Source organism: Cyprinodon tularosa, unplaced genomic scaffold (assembly GCF_016077235.1).
Source record: "Cyprinodon tularosa strain WSP-4 unplaced genomic scaffold, ASM1607723v1 ctg441, whole genome shotgun sequence".
Lineage (NCBI taxonomy): Eukaryota > Metazoa > Chordata > Actinopteri > Cyprinodontiformes > Cyprinodontidae > Cyprinodon > Cyprinodon tularosa.
The window spans coordinates 412457-437254 of NW_024039165.1; the positions used below are offsets into that span (position 1 = coordinate 412457).

Consider the following 24798-nt stretch of genomic DNA (forward strand, 5'->3'; position numbering starts at 1 on the left):
CTTTTAGGAAATCCTATACACTACTGTTTATGCTCTAAAAACATTCTAAATGACTTCGTTTCGAGTAAATTCTGGATGCTACCCACTCAGGACACTTGGAATACATTGGACGAGCAGTATGGAGGAATATTGACACGTTTTTTGTGGACTTTTATGGACCTTTCTGCCTCGGGCACTGGGCACCTCCATTATTTGAATGTCAGCAGACAGCAAGAAGCCTCCCAGATCTCCAGATGCATTTGAGATATCAAAAAAGTACTCCAGAGTGTTGTTCAGCATGGGGGTGAGTAGAAAATGAAGGCTAATCATGTTTTGGGTGTACTATTCCTTTCATCCAAGTGCCTAAACACGCCTTCAGAAATGTAGGTTTTTAAAAACTTTGCATTATTAAATGTGCTGCATGCTGGTGCAGTTTGGTGCTATGTTGCCTTAAAGCAAGAAGAACCGGGGTAAAATTCCCAGCAAGGGGTCCCTCTGCATTGAGTTTGCACGTTCTTCTCGGTCAAATGTCAAAAGACATGGCTGGCATCTCTAAATTCCCCTCAGTGTGAACGTGTGTATGCATGGTTGCATGTGTTGCCCTGTGATGCCTGTCCATGGTGAACCTGCCTTTCACCTAGAGACTTCTGGAGATAGGTCCCCCAGGCACTGAACGTTTCCGACAGAGTGTGGAGCATTTTATACTCTACAGAGGTTTTCTCCACTGTACCCAGTATTCTGTTTCACAAAAACCACGAGGTTTTAACATTACTTTGTATCCAGAGGCTGAAAACAAACCTGTTTACAAAATTTTTCCTTGTTTGTTCATGTCAGCCGAGATGGACAGTAATTTCTCTCCAAGTGTTGTGAAATTATTTATGGGTGAAATTATAAGACAGCATTAGATATTTATATTTGAGAATCCTTCCCAGTTGTGGCCGTCATTTTGTTTGCCATGTCTTTCTGCAAAGAACTCTGAGTAGTCATAAATTTTCTGAAATCCGGAAGAGTGAAAGCTGTACGAACGGATGTGGATGCTAAAATGATGTTATTTAACCATTGGTGAAGGGCTGGCCTTCATGGATGCATCAAGCATAAACCAACCTTTAGTCTGTGTGCTAAGAATAGCAACCCTTTGCCCCCTTAACAAGTATACCAGCATACAATAATTCAAAACAGGACATAACACAGTATGTCTCTGTTGTTCTCTTTATCCTTTAAGATGATTTTTCTGAAAAAGAAAGATTGCTTAGAAATAATAATTTCTCTCCAATTATCCAATTTTTTAAATAAAACATGATTGAGAGGTACGCAAAGGACATTTCTGACATACTGATCCAACTTCTGTTGACTGAAAAGGTGAGCAGAGGTACAGCATGTTCTTTTTGGACAGTTATAATCCACAGCTTGTATTGTGTGAACATAGAAGGATAAACAAAACACAAAAGATGTTATTTTGTACCATAAGACATTTGATTTGTTTGTTCTTTATTCTTTTTCCTTTTATTTGACAACCAATTGCATTATGTTGGGTTATCAGTGCTAAATGCTCAGCCCATTAGTGCTTCTTGAGTCCAGTCCTCAAGAGCTAAATTAAATTGCTGCATTCCTTCATCGGCATGTCACTCAGCTCTCAAGGTCTGTTAGAAAGCTATTACTTTGTACCAAACAAAGACACATACAAAAACTCAAACATGAGGTCAATTAAGAGGTCAATTCAGCCTCTTTGATCAGATATTTATACCTTCTGTAAATATTCAGTTGACAAAATCACACAGAGTTTTGTATGCCAGTAATGCTTCTGTGGTTATTCCCACCTCAGTCAGCTTATTCTTATGTAAAACAATAAAAAGGCAATAATTTGTCCAAAAAAAAAAATAATATTTGGTACACACACTACCAGATTTTCTATGATGCAGACACATCAACAAAGCTTTATCTCAATGCCCACACACAAGCAGATTTTGGAGAAAGCTGACATTCCTAACATCCTAGCCAAAGATTCCTTGCCATCCACATGCCCAATGCAGGAATCCTGCTCTCTCCAGGTCTCTCTGCGTCTGCCAGAGAGACACAACCATAAATGTGAGGAGAGAGACAATGCTCCAACATTCTCGTGCCCACCGACTGTGAACAGATTATTATGCAGTCTGTATTGTATCCCTATGCACACTGAAATACCAGGCAAACGTCTTTTTAATTTAAACATAGAATGCTTCATCTAATATAGACACATTCACCTAAACGACCAAACTCTGACAGGCTTCAGGCTTGTGCAAACGGAACGTGAAACATGGTGAATTAAAAAGAGCCACTGTTGACAAAGTTTCAGTATTCTATTCATATCTATTCAAATCTACATATAAAGTGCAGCTTAAATTTTATCCTCAAAATTCAATGTAACTTTTTAAGAACACCTAAACAAAGAGATAAAGAAAATGGTAAGAAATGGCCTCAGCGCTGCCAGCTAAACCAAACTATCCCTCTACCCTCCTCCGTTCTCAGCAGTAGATCCACTGTAACTGGCGGGAGCTGTAATTAATTGGAGTGGAATTCGTCGCTGATGACCTTTTCGAAGGTGATCATCGCAATGACTCAAGCGTTAATTCGGCAGCCATCACTCTTCAGGTGCTGGCACTGCAATCACACAGTCGTTCACATGCATTTAGATGCAGGAAAGATTGCAGCACCACACAGAACAACAACTTCCAGCTCTTACGCACGCATGACTTCAGCGTGGAGTTCTGCTGTGATAAATGGGAAAAGAACCTGTAATATCAAAGCCTCACATTCAATTTACTGTGGTGTCAGAGATTCTGCTTCTGTCTGTCACATAATGCATCAGTCCGCTGTAAAATATCCTCTTTTAGCTGCTTGCAGTCCCTCTCTCTATGGGTGTTGTACCTGACTATTACCTGTAATGACCATGACATTAAAATAATGATAATGCCATTTGCTAATGCAGCACTTAGCACACATTGCACACACTTATGCAGAGAGATGCACACCCTTACGCAACCTGAATTTCTTCATTGTTTCTTCAGTTGGTAAATCCGCATCCATCTAAGAGTTTTAATACAGCTGCCCACATCAGGAATGACTTCAACGATATTGCTGGGACCATCCTGGGTCTGAAAGAAGACAAAATGCTTATGAACACTGCTACACTGTCAATAAAGATAAGATAGATCATCTCTTCAGTGAGTTCTGGGACTGCCCTCAGGGTCTCATCTCTGCAGGATGTGCCAGGGGGACCTTTAAAGGGATATACTCAGGAGGCATCATGATCAGATTGCCGAATCCCTCAAAGTTCTCCTTCTGATGTACAGAAGAAGCAGCTCCACTCCAATTTTGACTGAGATGACCGTCCTATTCACCCTGGTTGTAACCAGGATCTCCACTCCAAAAAATTATTGTTTCATTACTCCTAATCTATTAAACAGGGCAAGAGAAAGCCTGGAACACTCTTAAGCACAGTTGAACATGCAATTTTCCATGCTTCAATGGATACAAGTAATTCTGGCAACCTGTATGCCTAGATAACCCCACAAAAGTCCTTAGGGGACAATCCTTTGGCTTTCTAAGATTCACAAACACCCCGCATGGTCTAAGCAAACAAACTGGGCAAACAACCTTCTTATGAATTCAATGAAGCTAAAGATCAAATCCAGGGTTCAAAGCTGTGTTCAGTAATTAATACAAGACTCCTTAAATCAAACTTTCCTATAGAGGCTGAGAAGTGTGATAGTGTCTCTCTTTCCATAAAAATTCTGACCATGACTCTGGTCTGAAACTCTGATGGTCAATTTGCCATAAAGTTCTTTAGTATTTCACAATTAATCTAATGCACTTATAATATCTCCCCTCCCACTCCAATCATCAGACAATATCGTCCTCTTGTCTCTTCAAAGACGGAACAAACTAATGCAGGAGGTGTAGGTTCAAGATCTCCAAAATATGGTTCTCTTTGACACTCACTCTGATCACTATGTGGCATTCCTAAGCCTCCATTGCTATCAAAATTTTTCACAGTTCATCCCCTCTCTTTATCCATTTTGATCCAAGAAAATCCAATGATACAATAATATAACCTTTTTCTCTGTTTGGCAAAAAGGAGCAATACGAGCCCTGAGATTCTAATCGCACAGAAATCCAATAAAATACAGTGAATTAACCTTAAAAATATCAGAACTACAGTTTTTAGTATTTATTTTACAATAAGAGGCAATTAAATGTTAATTATATAGGTTTGTTTAAAAAAAAAATTTACGTAAAGGTTAGTGCTTATGGGTAACGAAAATCCAAGAACTATGAATAGAAAATTGCAAGGCATGGATGCAAAACAAGGGTATGGATGGTTAAGGACCCATCAGAATCCCCTATCGACCATTAAACCCCCCCAGGCGACCTCCATGGCCCATCCAGTGGAAGTAACAGAGCCACCTTGTGCTTTGTTTCTTTTTCAAAGCAAAAGGTGGCTCTTTTCTAATTCTTTTTTAAAACTACACTATATTAATATCAGTGCTCCCACCCACCAGTTAGAATTGAGGAAGCCTATTGGATGACAAGCGAAACATCATCTAGAAAACTTCACATCAAGTTGCCTAAACTGACCTTTTTAAACTTGACCATGACCTGGATGACTGAGAATCTTCACCGATAGAAGGTCTACATTGTCAAATTGACCTCGAAGTCATTTTTTGAATTGGAATAGATTTGTTTTTTTTTTGCTAAATACAAAATCGCCAAGTTTTTTATTAATCAAGAACACCGCTGTTACAAAAAAGAAATTTAACCTGATATCACAATGCAAAGGTATTCATATAGCACACAAAAAAAACAGATGTTGAGCAAAGTGCTTCATTTCGGTCAAGCAAAAAAGTTAAACAGTTCAAATAGGAATAAGAACAAATCAATGATTCTATAATATAATAAAATAAATTACATTTTTTTCAATAAATCCTCCTCTAAATTCACTTTCTTTGGGAATGTTTGTTTTGAATAATGCAATCATTAAGGAATACATTTCAGTAAAGAAGCAAGGATTTGTTTCTGGATGCTTACAACATCTCCATTTTACTATCTGATAGGCTAATTGTTGTGGTTATGTTGCTCCATCTCTCCATTTCCATCTCAGTTTCCACTCCTCCCTGGACTCTTCCTTTATCTTACCGAGTCTCCTTTCTTGTCAAGGCACAATTATTTGCAATTTGCCTAAGTCATCCATTTACTGGGACACTAAGCATGAAAACGAGGCAATTTGGTGTAAAATGGATGCATGGGGGCATCGGAGCATGTGCATACGTCTGTGTGTGGCTGGATCAGTGAAAGGTCCAGGGACAGGTGGGGGTTTGGGGGTGGGGGCACGATGCAAGGTCTGTCATACCAAAGTGAGACTGAAAATCAGAAGCGGACACATGCAGAGATAGATCTGTGAGCGCGTGGTTGAGCGTAAACCTACCAGTCTGCACACATGATGGTATCAAAGTGACCTTCCAGCTCTGAAATGTCCACCTCAGAGTCCCATCTAACCACCCTGGAACACACACATGAAGCGGAGACAAAAGTTCAGTATTTGGACAAGTGGTGTAACAAAGACAACCAGCCCTGATAAAACCCAGCATGTAGAAAAAAGCTCTTTGTCTTCTCTCCCTCCATCTTCACTGCTCTTTTCCTCTTCAGCTCTGAGCCTCTTGCCGTCTGACACCTCGCTCTCTGTGACCCCCACTGTTCTTCTGCCTCAGTAGAGACTTAGAGAAAGCATCGGAGAGGAAGACATGTCGTCTTAGGGATAAAGCAATGGAGCTTCTGACATGACACTTGACATTTATACCTGGTGAACACACGCATACAGAGAAAAGCCCACCTTCTTACAAGGTACTTTTCAAGCCCTACTTCTATTTCTTATTTTTTTCTGTTTCTAAGGACATTTCCAAGAAAACAAGCTCTGAGGCAAAAAAAAAAAAATAGGAAAGAAAACCAAAGTAGCTGGAAATATAAATGTTTAATATTAATGAGCATCATTAATACATTTTCTTCATCCCACTACCTTTCTTTTTTTTTATTATTACTTATATAATGGCCCGTAAGTTTAAATTGATGAACTGGCATTTCCATTTGTGTTTCAATGTATGTAAGGCCAGAAATTGATTAATAAAAACATTTAAAAAAAAATATGATCACAGTATCCACAGAACAAACAATAAATGATGAAAAAAGGTGCATGGTTTTGGTTTTCATTTGATAAATTCACTGAGTGAAGGACATAATCCAGTTTAATTACACTTAGACGTGTTTTCAAGTTTTTTTTTTTTAAGTCCTCTACTTGTGATTATCTATTTGAAAATTTATCTAACTCTAAATTTGGCAGGGGTATAAGTGCATAACTTGTTTTCAACTTCCATAACCTGATGACCATATGAGGGAAGGTGCATGACTCTATATTCTGGCCATGCTCACGCAGACATGAGAGGGAGCTATAAATTTACCTGTAAATTGGGTTAAAGTCTGACTAATCTGCTAATTGGACCCCCAGCAGCTTTTTGGCTGTTTCATTGCAATCTTAAATGTATTCCACTTGTTATGTCTGATTTCTGCAACCTCACACATACAGGTTGTAGGATGAGCCTGAACATAGCCTGCCTCTAAACAGTCAGATGCAGAACCAAATTTTTACAAAAAAAACCAACATTGTTGTTCTGTAATAAGATAACTTTTATATCAAAATTGATGAAATTGAAAGTAGGAAATTCCACTTTCTGCTGCAGAAATCCGCCTTTAAACAGTGTTCCTGTTTTCTCCTGTCGTGTGAGCTGAGCTTTCCTCTTCCCCTCTTTTTTTTTCCTCGCCACTTTGCCTTTCTCTTTTTCACACTGTCAGACAGATTGGGGGATTATTAATTAGGCATTTTTAACACTCAGTAAACAAAACATTAGGCCCTGCTAGAAATACAATCTCGATTCTCAGCTGGAGGCCCCAACACACACGCTCAAACATATGCATGAGTGTGCAAACGACATCGCGCGACATGCCCCTCCCTCTCCATCCCCTCGTACAATCGCATCATGCCCTTCGCCCTCTCTTGCAGCGCGGAGATGACAGCAGGCATAATCTGAAAAGAAAACAATCAAAGTAATGTAGCCTAATTATACGTTTACTTTTTCACTCCATCTACCACTCATGTAAATACGCTCAGGAGAGAGGAGCGGAGATGCAGAGGGAGAAGAGGCAGGGGAGCAAAACAGTCAGTCATTGGAAAATGCTTTTTTGAGACAGGGGCGACAATTAGGTTCATTTTAGCCTGTCCTTGCATATAAGGAGTGTGTGCATGTTTTCTGGACCATTGATTCTCGTCAAAAAGGGTCATTTTTCTTTGATGATCCCACGCACATGCTTAGACTTTAAAGCTGAATAATTAGCTTACAGCAAGTCAAATCTGACAGTTTAAAACAGAGAGATATCAGTTCAAGTTGAATATCTAAAGAAACTCTATTTTCCACCTTATGAGTGGTTCAGATACAATTTACAACGACGCACAGACCAATTCATTGAAACCACTGCAGATATCTAAAAATCAGATTCATTTATTTAAAACCCACTCCACAGTTTATGGAGTCAGCCAACCATTGTAGTAAACACTTTTTTGGAGCGTGTTCAGAGACTAAAAACGTTAAACTAAAATATTTTGGCTTTTAGCTTTTAAATATTAGAACATCTATTTTAACACAGATGCTGAACATATCACTATAGCAGTATACATTTTTATATCTATCATGGATTAGACAAACACTAAGTAGAGTCTTATAACAAACAAAGGAAAATGACACATGAATTTTGGGGTTTTCACAAAAGAAAAGCTATAGAGTTGGATCCGTATGTTTTGTTTACGCAGCTCCATCATTAGTTATATCTGATAGTCTGTGTGTGAATATTTCTATGGGCTTTAATTATCATGACTATGAATTTTTTTTCCTTCATTCCTTTTCAAACTCCTGTAAGATTGGATGAAAAGATACTTCAAAAGATTCTCAATTCGGAACTTTTGCTCTGTGTCGAGTTTTTATTTCACTGTTTGTTTAAAACACGAAAGTGAGCATTTTCTATAAAAAACAAGATTTTCTCAAAGGTCCCGGAGTGTAACAGTGTGAAAACGTCTTGGTTTCTGATGCTGTGTGGACAGGATAAACGGAAACTTCCTGTATACAGCAGCCCTGGCAGAGGCGCTGTATAACATAGTCGTTGGCGCTCATTTGTATGTACGTGCATGATGAAAGAATTAATCTAAAAGCGGCAGTAGGATCGCAATTGGTCACCTCTGGCTTACAGTGTTGATTTTCTTCCTAAACCAACTGGATTAATGGACTGCAAACTAATGGTTATTCTTGCATCAGAGCTCCTGGTTTATGCAACTCCTGATTTTCTCGATCTTTTTCCTGCTGGATGGGGGCTGGATGAATATCCTGGGAGTTCTGGGATACTCTGTTAAATAATAATTTGCGTAGGAGCTACATGAAATGTTCTTGGTTCCTCAATGGTTCCTCCCTTAACTGTCTGCTGTGTGTTTTTTGTTTTCAAAAGACTGCTTGTTCGTTCATGTTAACTAAACACATGCATTTTGACCGATAGTTGTATCCTATTTACTGAGGTGAGAACATGAAGGCAGTCATTGCACTGTTTGAAAGGGCCTGGAAGAAAATGCAAACTCTTTATGAGGCGACTTTGTTTGCTTTATCTTCCACTTAACATTTGCTCTGCAAATTGTGTTGGTTATGTAGAAGAAAAGCAAAAAACTATAGGTAGCCCATAGATATAAAAAGTCTTACCTTGTAGAAACAAGCGTTGACCCAAATTTTCCAGCTTGTTTGTTTCTCTCTATCACTCCCTGTACATCTGAAGTGGCAAAATCAAGGAGATTCATCCTTCACATGAACTGGATTTAAATTCACCTTACAGGGGTTAGAAATCAGGATACACACAAAAAATAAAATAATTTAACATTTAATTCAAACCAATACGGAACTATTTATATTTGTTTAGTGTAGTAGTGATATCATATGAAAAGTGGGTGTTAGATGGGTTATGACATGTAGCATATGGTCAGATTTAAGATTAAGGTGTACTAATTTAAATGTTCATCCTATTTTTGTTGAAAGAAATAGAGATGCACTGATCTAGTTTTTTGTGAACCGACCAATACTGATACCTGGGCAGAGTGTATTGGCTAATATCGATAAAGATCCGATTCAGCTGATGAATGAATGAACTGTATATCTGGCCATGTGTGTGTCAGCTTTAGCCTTGTCATAAACATTCTCTAAAAAAAAAGGTAACAAATGAAAACAAATACATGTATTTTATATTATCTATTAAGAAATCAGCAGCAAAAAGAAAGACATAACAATTCTTTGTAATGTGCACTGGATTGGAGTCTGATATCCAATATCAAATCACTGATCCAGCGAATACGATGCAGGTATCTGATCAGCATCTCAAGACAGAAGCCAGAAAATGGGACAATAGTATTTGTTAAAAGTTAAAACCTTTTTCCCTGGCAATACTGTTTTTGAATGGATTAATTAATTATATGCAGCACACCCACTGGAAATAATTTGATTAACACATTTGATACATTTTATCAATGTATCAACACACATTTTTCAAGATAATGGAGAAAAAATCACCAACTGCTTTCACATAACATACATATTAGCATCTCCATATAAAATCTGCTAAATCAGCTCTTTATTTGTGTTGCTTGGGTTACGGTTATTCTAATATGATCTTTATTTTAAATGGGGATGCCAAGTTGCTACAAAGGGTATGAAAAAACATAGAACTGAAGAAATATGGGAAATGAATAGCATGGTAAACACCCACATGGAGGAAAGCATGAGTGAGCAGAAATGATCTACGGGGATAAAGTGCTACATCCCAGCTGCTTCTTGCTGGATCAATGGAAAGGCTTTTAACCAAAGATAGAAAAAAAAAACACCCTGACACAAAAAGGCAGGGTGATTGATGTCAAGTTGTCTATTAATACAGCGACTAGTGGAGTTGTAAAGCAATTCAATTAGGATTTCCTTGTCTTTAAAGCCTGCAAAGGACTAAGACAAATCCAATTGACAAAAGCACAAGAGAAGAACAAGAGAGATAGATGAAGAGAGCCGGAATGTGATAAACTGATTGATGAATTGATAGCTGTAAATCTGTTACAGATCTCAGAGGTCTCTCACATAGAACGACACTAATAAAATACAGGGTATGCATACGCAGAAGCCATTGAAGATGTGTAAATACATGTTATTTTGAACAAAATCCAAAAACCTGTGCAGAACTGAGTTAAACATGAGCATGAGCATGAGCAGAGGGCAGAGGAGCTGCCAGTAATCTCGTCATGCTAACACCACTATGGAAAGGTTTATTCACGCACCTGTCTTTAGCAGCAAATGGCACGAAAAAAAGAAATAAAATAAAGATTTAAGTGGGGGAAAAAATGTTTTCTTCCATCACTTTCGGCCAAGGAGCAGCAACCAATGACATGCATCAATCATGCTTAATGGAACATCTCAATTGATTTCCAACATGAGTATTCAAGGTCAGAGCTGCAGCAGCTTCTGCTCTCTTTCCTGTGTGGTTGTGGAGGATTTTCAACAATAAATTAGGTCAATAACGCCTAAGAAAAAGGTGAAAACTATTCTACCAGGGAAGGTAATGATTCACAAATGTCATCACTTCACAAGTTTGTGCTTCTACAGTATATCCTCTAATCTATTTCTCTATATAAAGCTGAACCCTATCACAACCCGTCATCACTTTCCATTCTAACACCAGGCACAAAGTAAGGCCATGTGAGATAAACAGAGACCTTTAGGACACGGTTTAGACCCCAACAAGAGGAAATACCACAAAGTGTGTGAATGGACCAATTTGGCAGAGTCCAGGACAAATACTGAGCCTTTCTCAGCAACACCCCCGCCACTTCTCCTGTGTATTTGCTCCATTTTTGCTCTGAATTCACTTACAATTCTCTCCGAGTGTTTGTTCTAGGAAACAAAGCACCCGGTCAATGGTGTATTGTTTGTGTGTGCAAGTGTGTGTTTTACAGTCTCCAAAATGTTATTGTTTGGTCTTATTGTGATCAGTAAAGGAGCATTGTAGCCGGCTGGGATAGAGATATTGTAAGCAATGCTAAATTTGGAAGAGTCGCATCGGTCAATGGGGAAGAAATGTGTATTTAGATTTCCTTCGTTTGTTAACAGACTGTAACAAGCTTCTTTTTCTTGCTTGTGCAGCTGCCTATTGATTAATGCAAGATCTAAAAGGATTACAGCCAAAGAAATGAAGTGAAACGAATGAAGATAAAAAGGAGGTTTTTAAACACAAACTGTGATGAAAAGAGGACCATGTCTTTTCATCAGGCTAAAAGAGTTGATCGATATCCCACTTAAAAATACTTTTTTTTTTTTGCCAAATATATCACTTAAATGTTTTTTTCCCCAAAAATAATTATAGCCCTATACTTGAAGAACAGAATTTTATACAAACCTCAATTGTTCTCAGATGAAAAGAACACATCGAGCTCTCGCCCTAACCTCAGCATTAGATAAATTCTGAAACTAAAACTGACAGGACGGCAATTTATGTGCTCTTAACTGGCTCTGTGGCAGCTAGGAGTGGTAGCTGCCCCCTCCTCTGATTTAGTCACAAAATAAATGTGGTGGCCCAGCTTTTCTTCTGCACTCCAATGCAACTCTTAAGCAAATAGCTGAAATGTTTGTGCCTTTCAGCAAACAGCTGAAAGACACAAAATTAAAGACAAACATTTAGGTTTTAAAAAAAAAAAAAAAAACATAATTAATAGTAGTTTATTGTAGGTTTCTAATTATAATACTTTATTTTCTAACATTAGCTGGATAAGGTAATTATGTCAAGTGTTGTAGTATCAGTTTCACATGATGGTACATTGTTGCAGTCATTTTTGACAATAGTTTTTATTATGCATATGAGGGATGATCTTAACTGACCACCAGAATCATAAATCACAAGACAAGTCACAACTATTTTGGTTGTGATGTCAGATTCACAACTATAGATTTGTTTAAGTTCTTGAAAAATCTCTGCATATCTTCATGTTTGAGGCTTGAACAACAGACTCTCTGCATTATTTTATCAATGTATTTAATCGTTGTGTCCCTTGACAACGAAAGTTTAGTTTGTCTGACTGCAGTAAAACAGCTGGGTGCAACTGAAAAACATCATTTATAAAGTTTACGTTAAAGAGCCAAGTTCATGCAACAAAACAACAGACTCTCCTGTAAAAAGGAAGCAACTGACAGGAACAGCAAATCAAGGGCTGGTGCTAATCAGAAAACAGATTGCTTTAAAAACAAAGAGCACTATACGGACATACTGATGCAAAAACTAAAAACAAAAGAGGCAAATATTGGTCTTCGAAATGGATAATAATCTTAAACATAAAAACCAAATCAGTTAATAATTAGCCTAAAAACAACCAAGTCAGTGTTTTAAAGCGGTCATAACAAACCCTGAATTCAATAAAATAAACACTTTAGGGTGCATGTAAGTGAGGCGGAATTCAAACCTGACTTAGTTACACTACCTCTGTAAGGAAGAATGGGTCAAACTTACAATAAACTATAAAGTATAGCTGATATAAAGTAAAGACAATAATGTAATGTAATGTAATGCTTATTATTGGATACAAACCCTAAGAAGAAGGAGTTCCAGTTTCTAAATATTGTAGCCAGATTTTAATAAATTCAAGGATAACGTTTTATCTTTACCATAACTAATGCACTCATCTTACTGTGAAGAGAGCAGGCATACATTTACAAAGACTCCTTTCAAAACCGTTTTTACACTTAATGACCAGCAGTACAAACATACTGATCATTGCCTGCTTTTCCATAATGTCTGATAACCAAGCAGAAAAGACAACAAAACATCCAGACTCTGAAACAGAATAGCTCCAACCAAACCTGCAGGACCTTGAATTTGATTGTTTCTTGTTTTGGCTTCAAACCCTCTCAGTGTCAGCTGGAGACCACAGATCAATAAAACCAAGGAGATAACATCAGCTGTAATACGTTTTTAAACTGATAAAAAGGAAATATTTCATAGGGCCTCTATGTTAGCAGTGAGATTTTCATGCAGACATAAAGAAAAAAAAAATTTTTTCCCTTTAGAATGTGTACATTTTAATCATAGAAAAAACATTCCTGCACATGATAGACTATCTAGATTTTTATCTGAAGGACATCGAATCAAACACTAAAATGAAGGACAAAAGAAAAAAAGGTTTTACCGTAGCAAAATATGTATGATCGCACATGAATAAAAGTGAGCTAATGGAGCAAGGCAGCGATGGAGAGAAAAAGAGAGAAGTGAGGTACGATGAAAGGATACTCTGAATGGACTTCTCATTCCCATCTGATAGCAGAACTTCCTTCACGTCAGCAGAAATGGCAACCTGAGAGCCGGGTAGACAGGAAAGAGACGGAGAAATTAAACAACACGGAACAAAAGAAGAAAACCAAAAGCACTGTTAGATGAAGCAAACATCTGAACGCACGCACACAGTAAAGACATAACCATATCTACAAAGCTTCACTCCTGGCAGCGCGGTCCACGCCACCCTTCCACTCTCCATTTCTCCCTGCCATTTTCCTCTCTATCTTCACCCCATTTTTATGTCTGCATTATTTTAATCATTCAATCAAATCAGTCAATACTTTTATCATTGTGGCTAGCGGTGGGGGCCTGCTATCTTGCTATCACTCTGTTCAGTAATTGCATTGTGACAGGGGATGATGGCAAGCGCAGAGCCTTTTCATTTGACGCTGGGTGTTTATCAGGCCGAGCCATCACTCCGTTCGCCGCTGTCACTCTGCACTCGGCTCGCCAGGCCTGCCTGATGCCCTTCATATAACTTTGCAGAGCAGGCTGCAAAAGACGGAGAGAAAGAGATGGAGGAAGTGGAGAGAATGGAGAGCTCCCACGTTTTGATGCGTGTGAAGGAGATGTAGATAGGGAGGGGTGTGTGTTCTGGTATAAACTCAGCTTTTGACATTCTCTTTCTTTATAAATGTCTTTTTTTATATCAGCAAGTGTATGTCAGGCTGCTGGCTTTTGTTAAAGACTGTGTTTGCCTCTTAGGGTGGGTCAGATTTGTTGGCAACCCTGTTAAAAGATGTTTAAAAAATGACAGAAGACATTTCTTTGACATTGCTGTAGTTCTTTGCAGAATGTAGCATTCAATAATGTCAGAGTTTTGGGAGTTCTTAATAAAACAAAGCTAAATACATATTAACTTCCAGATTACAGATTGGGGTTTTAAGGTTGGATAAAAACATAATTCTGTAATACTTGTAAATCACATGAACGACAATCTCTTAATGAATTCTGGCACATCCCACTAAATGATTTGGCCGCCCAAAAATGCTACATTTGTTTTTGCATTTCTTTTTTCTCCTCTGTCTTAGATGTGCTGTTGTTCGTCCTGCTAGGTTTTTTTTGGCTGACTTAACAAATGCCCAGTTTGGATAGCCAGATGCCTTAAGTGATTTCCTAACAAGTTTGTGTTACTTTTGTTTCTCCTCTGTAATTGAGGAGATATCTTTAACCCTGTAACTCAGACTTCTGATATCAGAAAGTTTATGTTCCAGTATTGGTCTGTTCCATCTACCTCTGTATTAAGACTCCAATTGTCCTTAATGTGCAAAGCACTGTCCAGAAAAGGCAACTTGTTGTTTTTGGCACCTTCTCTACATAACTTGTTATATCTGTCCACTGAGGTGATGCGATTAGGAATGTCTAATTTCCTGGGTTTGAATTTTGACCCAGGTGTAATCTACATATCTGAGCCAGTGACTTGGTTGTGTTTGCTTGCATATACTGAAAGCTCTGCTCTCCAGGTCCTCCATATAGATGTTGGCAACAATGGGTGAGACTGGGGAGCCCATGGCCCGACCATGTTTCTCGCAGTAAAAGCTATCACTGTATTTGAAATATCCTGCTAATAGGCAGAGGTCAACAGGTGACAAATGTGATTATGTGTTAAAAGTTTTCCTGTCTTTCATGGTTCCATCATGTTTCAGTTGTGTCCTGACTAGGGTTGTCACGATACTAAACTTTTCAACTCGATACCGATACTAAGGAAAATATTCGATACTCGATACCCTTTTCGATACCACAAGGATAAAAACAAAGACTCTAAAATTCAACAGAAATATCTTCATTACTAAAAAAATACAATAAATAAATAAAAAACAAGAATAATATTTTGAGGTTGTATGCTGTGCACAATATTAAGCAAGTTTGATAAAAAACTTACGAAATTAAAATTAAGTGTTCCTTACTTGGCTATGCTTTACACACATAACAATGACGTTAGCCAAACCGGTTAAACAAAAATAATTCTCAGCAGCTGCACCTGTTACAAAAAAAGTCTGAAACAGAAAAGTGCACAGAATTATTGTTTCACACAGTGTTCAGAAAGTGCATTTTCCACTATTCTACACTTTAGATGGCTGGATCGATACTTTTGAAAATGAGTATTGTATCCGGATACAACGTTTCAGTATCGATACTTTGTTGAGTATCGATACTTTTGACAACCCTAGTCCTGACACTGTTCATCTCCTCAGATGTGGGAATGCAGGTGAAGAGAGAGTTACATCTAAATAAACAATAGGTTCACATGGAGCCATTCTCAAAAGCCAGACTTTGGAAATAAAGTCTATGGAGTCTGGATGCCAACATTTTTTGCAAGATGTTTTGCAATGTTGTGTCACCAAGTTAATGCTGATGATAATGTGTCTGAGTGGAATCCCTTCCTTGTGTATTTTTGGAAGACCATGTATGTATGGTATGACCTTCCATGTGTAAAGTTTATAGTATAGAGAGCATCTGATGGCTTTCTCTGTTTCCAGATTTTGGAGATTGTCTGTTATTTCATTTTTATAGATGTTTCTTGGGTCCCTTTCAGGGCCTCATTGGTTTACCTCGACCACCTCGGGGACACAAGCCACGATACTGTCTGCTGATTTCAGTTTGAACATGATTTACACAGACCTCCTCAGTCAGAGCCTCACCAGCTTCCTGAATGATTAGCAGCAGTAACTGAGGTTAGGAAACATTTCCAGCCAACGAGACTGGAGCCCCCCAGGGGTGTGTTCTCTCACCACTTCTATTCTGTCTCTGCATGAATAAATTCAACTCAGCAGACCATTTGCTGAACCCCCTGATGGTAAATGACATCACTGTCATTGATGTGATCCAGGAGATGGTCCTCACAGATAGAGAAATTAAATTATACTATTGAGTGTCTATGAGGTATTCCCTAACAAAAGCTCATGGTGCACAAGATTTTTCCAAAAATCTGTCAAACTGATATGGTGTAAATTGAATCACTCCTTGAAATCAAGTTCTTAATAGTTGATGATACCTAGAAAATAGCTAATTACAGTATCAGACACAGGTTTCTATTTCAGTCCTATGTCTTTTTTCCTATGTCTATTTCAGAGTTCCACTTAATAAAAAAAAAAACTTTGTCCTTTTTTGTATTGATTTTTTTTTCTTTCAAATATCAGAAATGCTTCAATTCAGCCGTTGTGCTAGAAAGGAACAACAAATGTGAAAAAAAAGTTACAAGATTAACAACAAATGTTTTGTTTCACTGTATGTCAAAGACCTGTTAAGATACAGAGGTTTACGGTTATTATGAAAGACAGATTTGTGGGGGTGGGGAAAAAAAGGTCTTATGATCCTATATTTTACTGCTACAATAACCCTGAGGTTTAAGCTGTAACTTCACCATGTTTGGGATGATCCTTTAAGAAAAAAAAACAAGAAAATGTGGGGAAAGTGGTGTCAGTGACGGATGAAGGCGGGAAGAGGGGAGGAAGAGGTGTGAAGGAAGGATTCCATCTCAGGCCACCAATGTCAAAACATGGTGTATTGACCGCCAAGAGATAAAACTCTGCGTTTTACACGCACACACTCATTGGCATCCAACAGATCGATGGGACACCAAAGCCTGCTATGTGGAGGGCCCCTTAAGACTCTGACTAATAAGCCCTATAGCTGACAGACTGCAGGGTATCTCCACATGTGTGTGGAAGAGTGTATTAGGCATCCAAATGCTTGGCAGCTTTTAAGTTAGCAGGTTTGTTTTTTGAGGTGTTATTGTTTTGGGAAAAATATGTTTTTATGTGTTTGATTTAAATTGTATTTTATGAAAAATAACTCAAACTAAATCTTCCCCATGTGAAACACCCTAGAAGAGCCTATAATGGTTTCCCAACATAATCAAACATGTAGATACTTAATTTTATTTTCAGCAATAACTTATAAAAAAAAAATATATATATATTGTAAAAGGAAAGAAAATGCAATTTCTCCAGAAGAAAACATTTAGAACACCCTGGCAATATTAGGTGCATCACATGTGCACATAATCAGATCATTCCTCAGCAGTTTGAAGGATTACTCTTGTCAAAGTTCATAGTTTGGGGCTCCTGACTGCTGAAGTGAAAATAAACACTATTATCAAATATCAGTTGAAGCATTTCAAAAACAAGATATCAACAGTTTACCAGTGTGCTAAAAGATTGAAATAAGCCATTGGAAAAAATAAAATGCAGCATCCAAATAACCTCCTGTAGTGAAAAATGGAGGTGGAAGTGTCCAAGTTTAGGATTGCTGTACAACAGCAGGACCTCATCAGCACCATCACTCTACTGCAATTCAATTTACGTGGGGGAAATTTTTGAAAATCTATAAAAACCTCAAGCTGAACCTGAACTTGAGAAACAGGACAAAGCCCAGAAAGTAACCTTAGTGCGAAGCTATGGGGTGACTTTAAACTGACAACAGTTCAGAGGCAAAGTCAGGAATGGGCAAAACCTTCCTAAGACTAAATACAGAAATTGATAAATGGTAACATCAGGTGTATTTTAGCTGTTGTAGGTAAAAACAGCTATTAGGTGTTATATTCTTTCCTAACTTTTCCAATTAGAAAACAAATTTTCTGTTTATATATTTTCTTAAATACACAAAATGAGGTTTAATTGTAATAATGAACCAATTTTTTAGACAATAAAAGGACTTGAAATCCAATCTGAATTCTTCTCAATAGAGAAAATACAAAATGGCCTGACCTTGCTTTTTTAAATCACTGATAGATGATTTTATAGCGTTGAAACTAAATATTCCCATTATAGCTGAGTAGTACCAAAGGACCAGCTGTACTGCATTTATTGTGAATTTAAATTTACACATTTTAGGTCTTTTAGTTTATTGTGTTTTTTTTTAACACTTACTCTTTCAAAATTACTCATCTTTTCACTTTTTAACCAGTTAACATCAATTAATAATTTCTGTATCCAAGAAGAAGACAACCAGCCAGAAGCTACGATTGTTCATAATCTGCTCCTCCAATCTGGTAGCTAATCCTCAACACAAAAGAGTTGCTTTATTAAACTAATGTGAGTGAAGCGTTTGCATACAAATTTTGCTGAAGGTTGGCAAATCTAAAAACGCATTCCAGCACCGAGGAAGTAAATGACTGAGTCTGAACAGATAAGGATACTGGGGGCTCATAGTGTGTGGATATTGATTGTTCCTGATTAGTTTTATTAGAAAAGCCCTCACAGAAGGCCTCTTTTGTGCGCATGTCTCACTTACCATTAGGCCACCAAGACAAGTCATCCCTCCTCCTAACTCGCACACTGCACCCCTGGGAGACAAAGAGAAGGAAAAGGAGAGTCGAGATTCACTTTACTGTGGCAAAAAAAACGCAGTTTAGTACTAACATACACACGTGCTGTACAGTAGATCTGCACAGATACGGAGACTCCCCAGCATACTACCCTACCAGCACACGCAGATACACAAACAGTAAACACAGCAGGGTGAGAAATATCAATTCAACCATCAACTTGAAAGCTGAATGCTGAACACTGAGAAGCACAAGCTCAATCAGCAGGATATCTGAGTAGCAACACACACACAGAGTCCTGCAGCTTGTATGCTCATTCAACCCCTCTCCTCATCCTCTTCCTCCTTTCATCTCTCCAGCCCCTCCATCTCTGCCCCTGTCCTCTTTCATCCCCCTCTTCGCCTCCCTCCCCTTCCCGCTGACCTTCACTACGCTGCTCTGATCAATAACCCTCTCCTCGTCGCCTCCCGCCTCTTGAATGTTAAAACAGGAAATCAAAGGGTGACGTTCCACCTTGAGTGGAAATCAAAAGTGCCTGGACGCTTTTCAGCCGTGTGCCACGGGGCAGCCTGAAGCTTAGCAGACAACAAGACTGGGAAAAGAGCAAGAGGTTCTGGTGTCAAAGTGGTAAATGTTTACAAGAAATAAACGCCTATTCTAAAAATATATGGAAAATCTTATAGAGCGAAAATCCCTTGGGTAGGCATGAGCGTGTATGAGGATTCTCACAGTATGATAAGATATGATGGTTCCTGGCATTTAAGGAAAAATATAAACATAATTTCATTTGTTTTATTCAAAACAGGAAAGACACAATTTGTACTTCTGCTAAAGGCGACAGGAATAAGATGGCTTTATTTGTTCCCATTGGGAAATTCATAAGCAGCCTTGTCAGCAGGCATTTACATAAAAAGACAGCAGCGTGGACACAAAAACACATACAGACATGCAAAGACAAAACCAGCTGTAGTTTTCCAGTAATTTTATCATGATTCTGTTCAGTTTAACATTTTAACTGTTTGTAGTGTGAAGGGAAATTTATTCCTTTTTCTGGAGAATAGAGGAAGGCAGGACCTTCACTCCGTAGGGAACAGCTCAGACTAAGAGCTTTATTTTCTGCTACAATCTTTCCTGCCTTCCTCATCACTCTGGCCATGTATATTATTTTCAGACTCAGCAAAATGGTCCACAACAGACAGCTGGCTGTGGACACCATACTTCTTAGAGGCCAAAATGTAAAAATACTTTCAATAACAGCTGAGTAAGACAGAAGCATCGGTATTTGCTTGGCCTCTTTTGAATAAAGGGAAATTCAAACTGATTCTAGATTAAAAAAAAAGAGATAAGACATATTTTAAACACCAACTATATCAAAACATTAGTAAAAGGATTTAAACATAATAGAAAACATAAAGAAGCTAATCTGAACAAGAAGTGTTAACCTTTTGTAGTAACCAATGTTTTTAGTCCTGATTTTAAGTAGCAAGATATTGTTGGTTCTAAGGCTGAAGTTTATAGAAACCTCATGTTTAGTTCTTAGCTTAAAAACATGATGCACAAAAGTCAGAAAAATAAGGGTTGACATCATTCATAGCGAACTTGGAAAACCTAAATATGTTTGGATTGCAGACAAGAGACAAGACAGAGCTCAAAACACCATTAAGAATCTAATTAAGCATATTCTTTTACAAACAGGGAGAGAGTGGATTAATGACTGATGGAACATACAGCAATTTCTTTCTGGTGTAGGTTAGTTGTCTTTTATCAACTGATAAACTGCTGATATTTTAAGCTGGAATCAGAATAATTTATTAATAAAGTCTATTTGGTTGTTGAAAGTTAGGTCCAGGTCTACGATTGACATTTACTGATGGAAACCAATTTACGGCAGCAAAAATGCTGACTTATGTCTTTTCTCCAATAGGATGGAGGAAATAACCCATCCATTAGTAGGTTATTTGCAAAGTGTGACTACAGTTGACTAAGCTAAAGAAACACAAAGCTGTATGTAATGAGCAAATACATTGTAAGAGACATTATAGAACCTACTAGAACCACATAGGTTTACCTACTGTAGAAGACAATCCTGCCTACTCTTCCAGTCTTTCAAGATGTTATTATCAAGAACAAAGTAACACGAATACTTCTCTTTTTTAGGCTTTTTTTCTGCAGGTTTACTCATCATTTGGAAACATTTCCAAAAATGCAAGTGAGACACTTTGCCAATGGAACAAGATAACCTACATTTAAAATAAGATTTCAAGTTCGTATTATCTAATTGTGTTACTTTAAGAGTAAAAATTCCCATTCCATTGGCAAATCATCATATTAACCTACTCAAATTAAAGGTAAGAAATTATCACTTATTTTTTATAGATTGTTTTTGCTCTGAGATAAATAGGTTGCAAATCACAATAAAATGGTTTACTTTTCATAGTCAGCAGATGCTGTTTGTATTTATTGCTGTATATATCTCCAAAAAGCGAAATATGTGTTTTTTTAATCAAGAGAAAAGTGTAAAGGCCTTCTTATAGCAAACTCACTGGCCTTCCCCATTGGCAACAGGTGGGGGAGGGTAAACGCTTTGTTTGTCTTTTCTTTATACATCTCCTGCCATTTTCACCTACATTTTATTTAAATGTCTTTAAAGTGTTAAAACTAAAAAAATTTATCAGTTTTAAAAATGTCGGTATACCCCGATATATGTGTACACCTACTCCTAATAATATTTTGGCCATTACGGCTCAAAACGTATCAAAGATATTTGGTAAGAAGTCCAAACTCACTTGAAAATGTGCCGTTTCTGCAGACAGTAATGTGCCATCACCTCCTCAGACGGCCACACACCTGGATCAAAGAGAGTGAAAAAGGAAATCAGTAAATGAAAAAGCCCAACTGATGTCATATCCCTGCTCATATCCCTGTGTCTTAACATCACAGCACATCAGCATTGATATAACACCCAAATAAACACAATGGTGGTTCTATCGAACATAAAGGGAGGCATTGTGTTCTCCAGTCTGTGTTCATTTGCTTCTGTCATGGCTTCCACCTTGCCTGCGATCCAAGGCTTCTCTGTCTGCACGTCTGTCTCTCCGTCTGTCTATCCTAAATCCCTGCAACACACTCCCTCGTTGGCCATTGTGTATGCATATGTGTAGGAGCGAGCGTGTGTGAGACAGGGCGTCCGGTGTGTGATAATCACAGTGTGCAGGCCTGCCTGGCTTATCACCTACAGTCAGCCCTTCTCCTTCTCCCGTGCATGTAACGCACACGCGCACACAAAACTCACTCCCAACTATTTGCTCTCTCTTTTTATTGCACACACATGCACATCCACAGACAAATATGCACATCTTGGCAGCGAAAGAAGTAAACATTCATTTGAATAAAACTTCAGCTTCTGGCTTTGAACAAGAAGGTTCGCCTTGGCGCCGCCTGTGTGTAAAGTGTGTGCGTCCACAAGTCTGTGTGGTGTTTACACGCCGAAGTTTTACAACAGGAGAAAGACTGAGAGGATATAGAATAAGTTGAAGGAACCACTGAGAGGAGCTGGTGGAGGAGAAAGAAAAGGTGGTAGTCGATATAATAAGCGGCTTACAGGCGGTCTCTCATCACCTCATGGGGCAGACATCCCTGCTCTCTCCTTCTCGCCATTCACTCTTTCGCTCACTCTCCCGCTATCCTCGCTCCGGTCCGCCAAGATTAGCTCAAGCAAGCAGGATTTAATAATGCCTATTGATAAAATGTCCAAATATTCCTTTTCCCTATTAGAAAAAAAAAAAAAAAAAACTCTTTCCAGTGTGGTGTGACAGCAGACAAACACACATGCTGTACTGAACAGACATGAACCATGCTGACATTTTAAATTTCTTCCTCTTAAATCTTCTTATTTGACACACAGCAAGGAAAACTTCACAATGTCAAGTGTTGCTTGACTCATTTCAGCAGCTGTATAATTCTTGAAGGGCAAAGCTCATCTCACCTTGTCTTGTTTGCTGTAATTACACTACAGATTCTTGCTAATATGCAGCAATGTCTCCAACATGGTGTCTAATTGTACTTTCCTGGTGTAAAACATTCCATTTGCAAACCAGTGTTCTGCAACTGTCAGAATTTTCCCCGGTCCAACACTAATGGATCTAAAATCTAAACTTTACCTTAAATGTGTACTTATTGTGCTCAGTTCTCCGAGGGAAGGGGAAAATCTAAAAAGTGAAAGACACTGACCCTCTACAAATGGAGTTTGGCACCTATGCCACACATTATCAATGTTTGCACATGGTCTTCTCTAATATTCTCAAAGCAAAAAAGGTTTCTCCCCTGTGGAATGTCTTTGGGCTTTTGGCATGGCACTTTAAAAACTATACATAAACATTACAAATCAGGAATTAAGGAGTCCAGCACAGTCAGGCTGATATATTTAAATAGGCCCTATGATGAATGCTTGGAATCACCTTAAGCTATAAATAGCTCAGTGATGGTATTAATGTTAACATCTTATGTTATGAAACTGAGCTTTTTAACCCTGATGGGTGAATATAACACATCTTAGGTGGGGTTTTCTGCAGGTTTCCACTGCACTGTTTTTAAAACATTGTTTAAGTTATTTTAACGCAGACTGCATAAGTGACACAGCATAAATTAGTCTGAAATTCCTGCAGTTTCAGGTTTTTACAAATCATCTAATTTAACCCATTCTGTAAGAAAATATTTTGAAAACAAAGGACGGTGTAGATGTCTTTAAGGATAACCTAGAAAGATTTCTGGCTCATGCAATGATTTAAAAAAAAACTTTTTTTTTCTTTTAGCATTAAAGGACAAAATGAAAAGAAAAAAATATGAATGTCTCTAATCTATCGAAATTTATGCGACCTTATTTAATCAACATAAGGTCACATAAATTGAAGCATATTGTGTGTGTTTTTTTTTAAAGCTATCTGATGCTCACAAATTTAAAGATGTCATAAATATTCAGTTATATAATAACCTTTGCTGGTATGTTTGTTCTCCTCAGCATCATCTGATTTGAACTTTGACCCAATTTCTCCTGATTATGTACTCACATGCAACATAATTGCAAGTGAGCAGACATCTCTGGCCTGGGAAATGGCAGTTCAGCTCCTCCCCTGCATGTCGGCACATGACACTTGACATGCAGGGTCCCCCTAAACATGGGGGGCCGATGAACAGCAGAGGGTGGTAATGTAACATTAAACCGTCTCTAATCCACCACTCAGAGGCATTTAATAGGTTTTAATGCTGCTGAAGATTCAGGGAACCAAACATTATTGATGATTTAATAAAGGCCTTAGAATTTGAACATACCCTTATATTAACTTAATAAAAATGGTGGTTCTGGGAGGTCGTCAGGGTTAGGCCCAGAAAATGAATGAAAGTCAATGCAAAATCCTTGGAAATATAGAAAGAAATGGTATATATTAGAGTGGATGGAATTGAGAGAAAGTGCACACACACAAAGGTGAGAAAAAGACAACTCAAAGTAATAAAGCTTTGTAAAGCATATGTGAACCCAGTGGTTAATCCGCATCTCCAATAACATTAATAGCACAGAGGGTGATAAAACTGTGTGTGCAGTGTGCATAAGGGCGGGATAAGTATGTGGTTTATGCAGATGGGAGTGTTTGTGTGTGTGTGTGTGTGTGTGTGTGTGTGTGTGAGACAGAGAGCTGCCTAGGTCAAGAAGCACTGTAGGAAATGAAGGGATCAGGAGCAGAGACCAGATTACTCCTTCTGAGGATAATGAAATTATTTCTCACCTTCAATTACCTGATGATGGAGGGGAAATAGTTCTGTGTATGTGTGTGAGTATCTAGTCAATATAGTTATTAGTTGGGAACTACCCGTGTTTCATCTGTTATTGCAAAAATCAATGGGTTTTGTGAAGAAAACTCTACATTAAGCATGATAAACACAGGAAGGAAAGATGCTGACTGAAGAAAGTCAGAGGGTGGTAGTGTCCAATACTGGCATGCAATGTAAGTCCTTGTAGAAGAAGAACCAAGTTACAGTAGCTCCATAGTATATTACCTCAGCTACAACACATTTTTTTTTAGAGG

The 24798-nt window shown here is 38.1% G+C and overlaps 1 protein-coding gene across 3 annotated transcripts in view; it reads right to left on the reverse strand.

The window, feature by feature from the left end:
• camkmt (calmodulin-lysine N-methyltransferase) overlaps nt 1–24798 on the reverse strand; it is a 157319-nt gene that overhangs the window by 19678 nt on the left and 112843 nt on the right. For all 3 annotated transcript variants that reach the window (XM_038300160.1, XM_038300161.1, XM_038300159.1), the window contains 5 exons: nt 21505–21565; nt 18685–18736; nt 13405–13468; nt 8802–8868; nt 5441–5515 (listed from right to left, as the gene is read on the reverse strand). In XM_038300160.1, coding sequence (XP_038156088.1) covers nt 5441–5515; nt 8802–8868; nt 13405–13468; nt 18685–18736; nt 21505–21565 — 319 coding nt within the window. The remainder of the gene's footprint in view (nt 1–5440; nt 5516–8801; nt 8869–13404; nt 13469–18684; nt 18737–21504; nt 21566–24798) is intronic.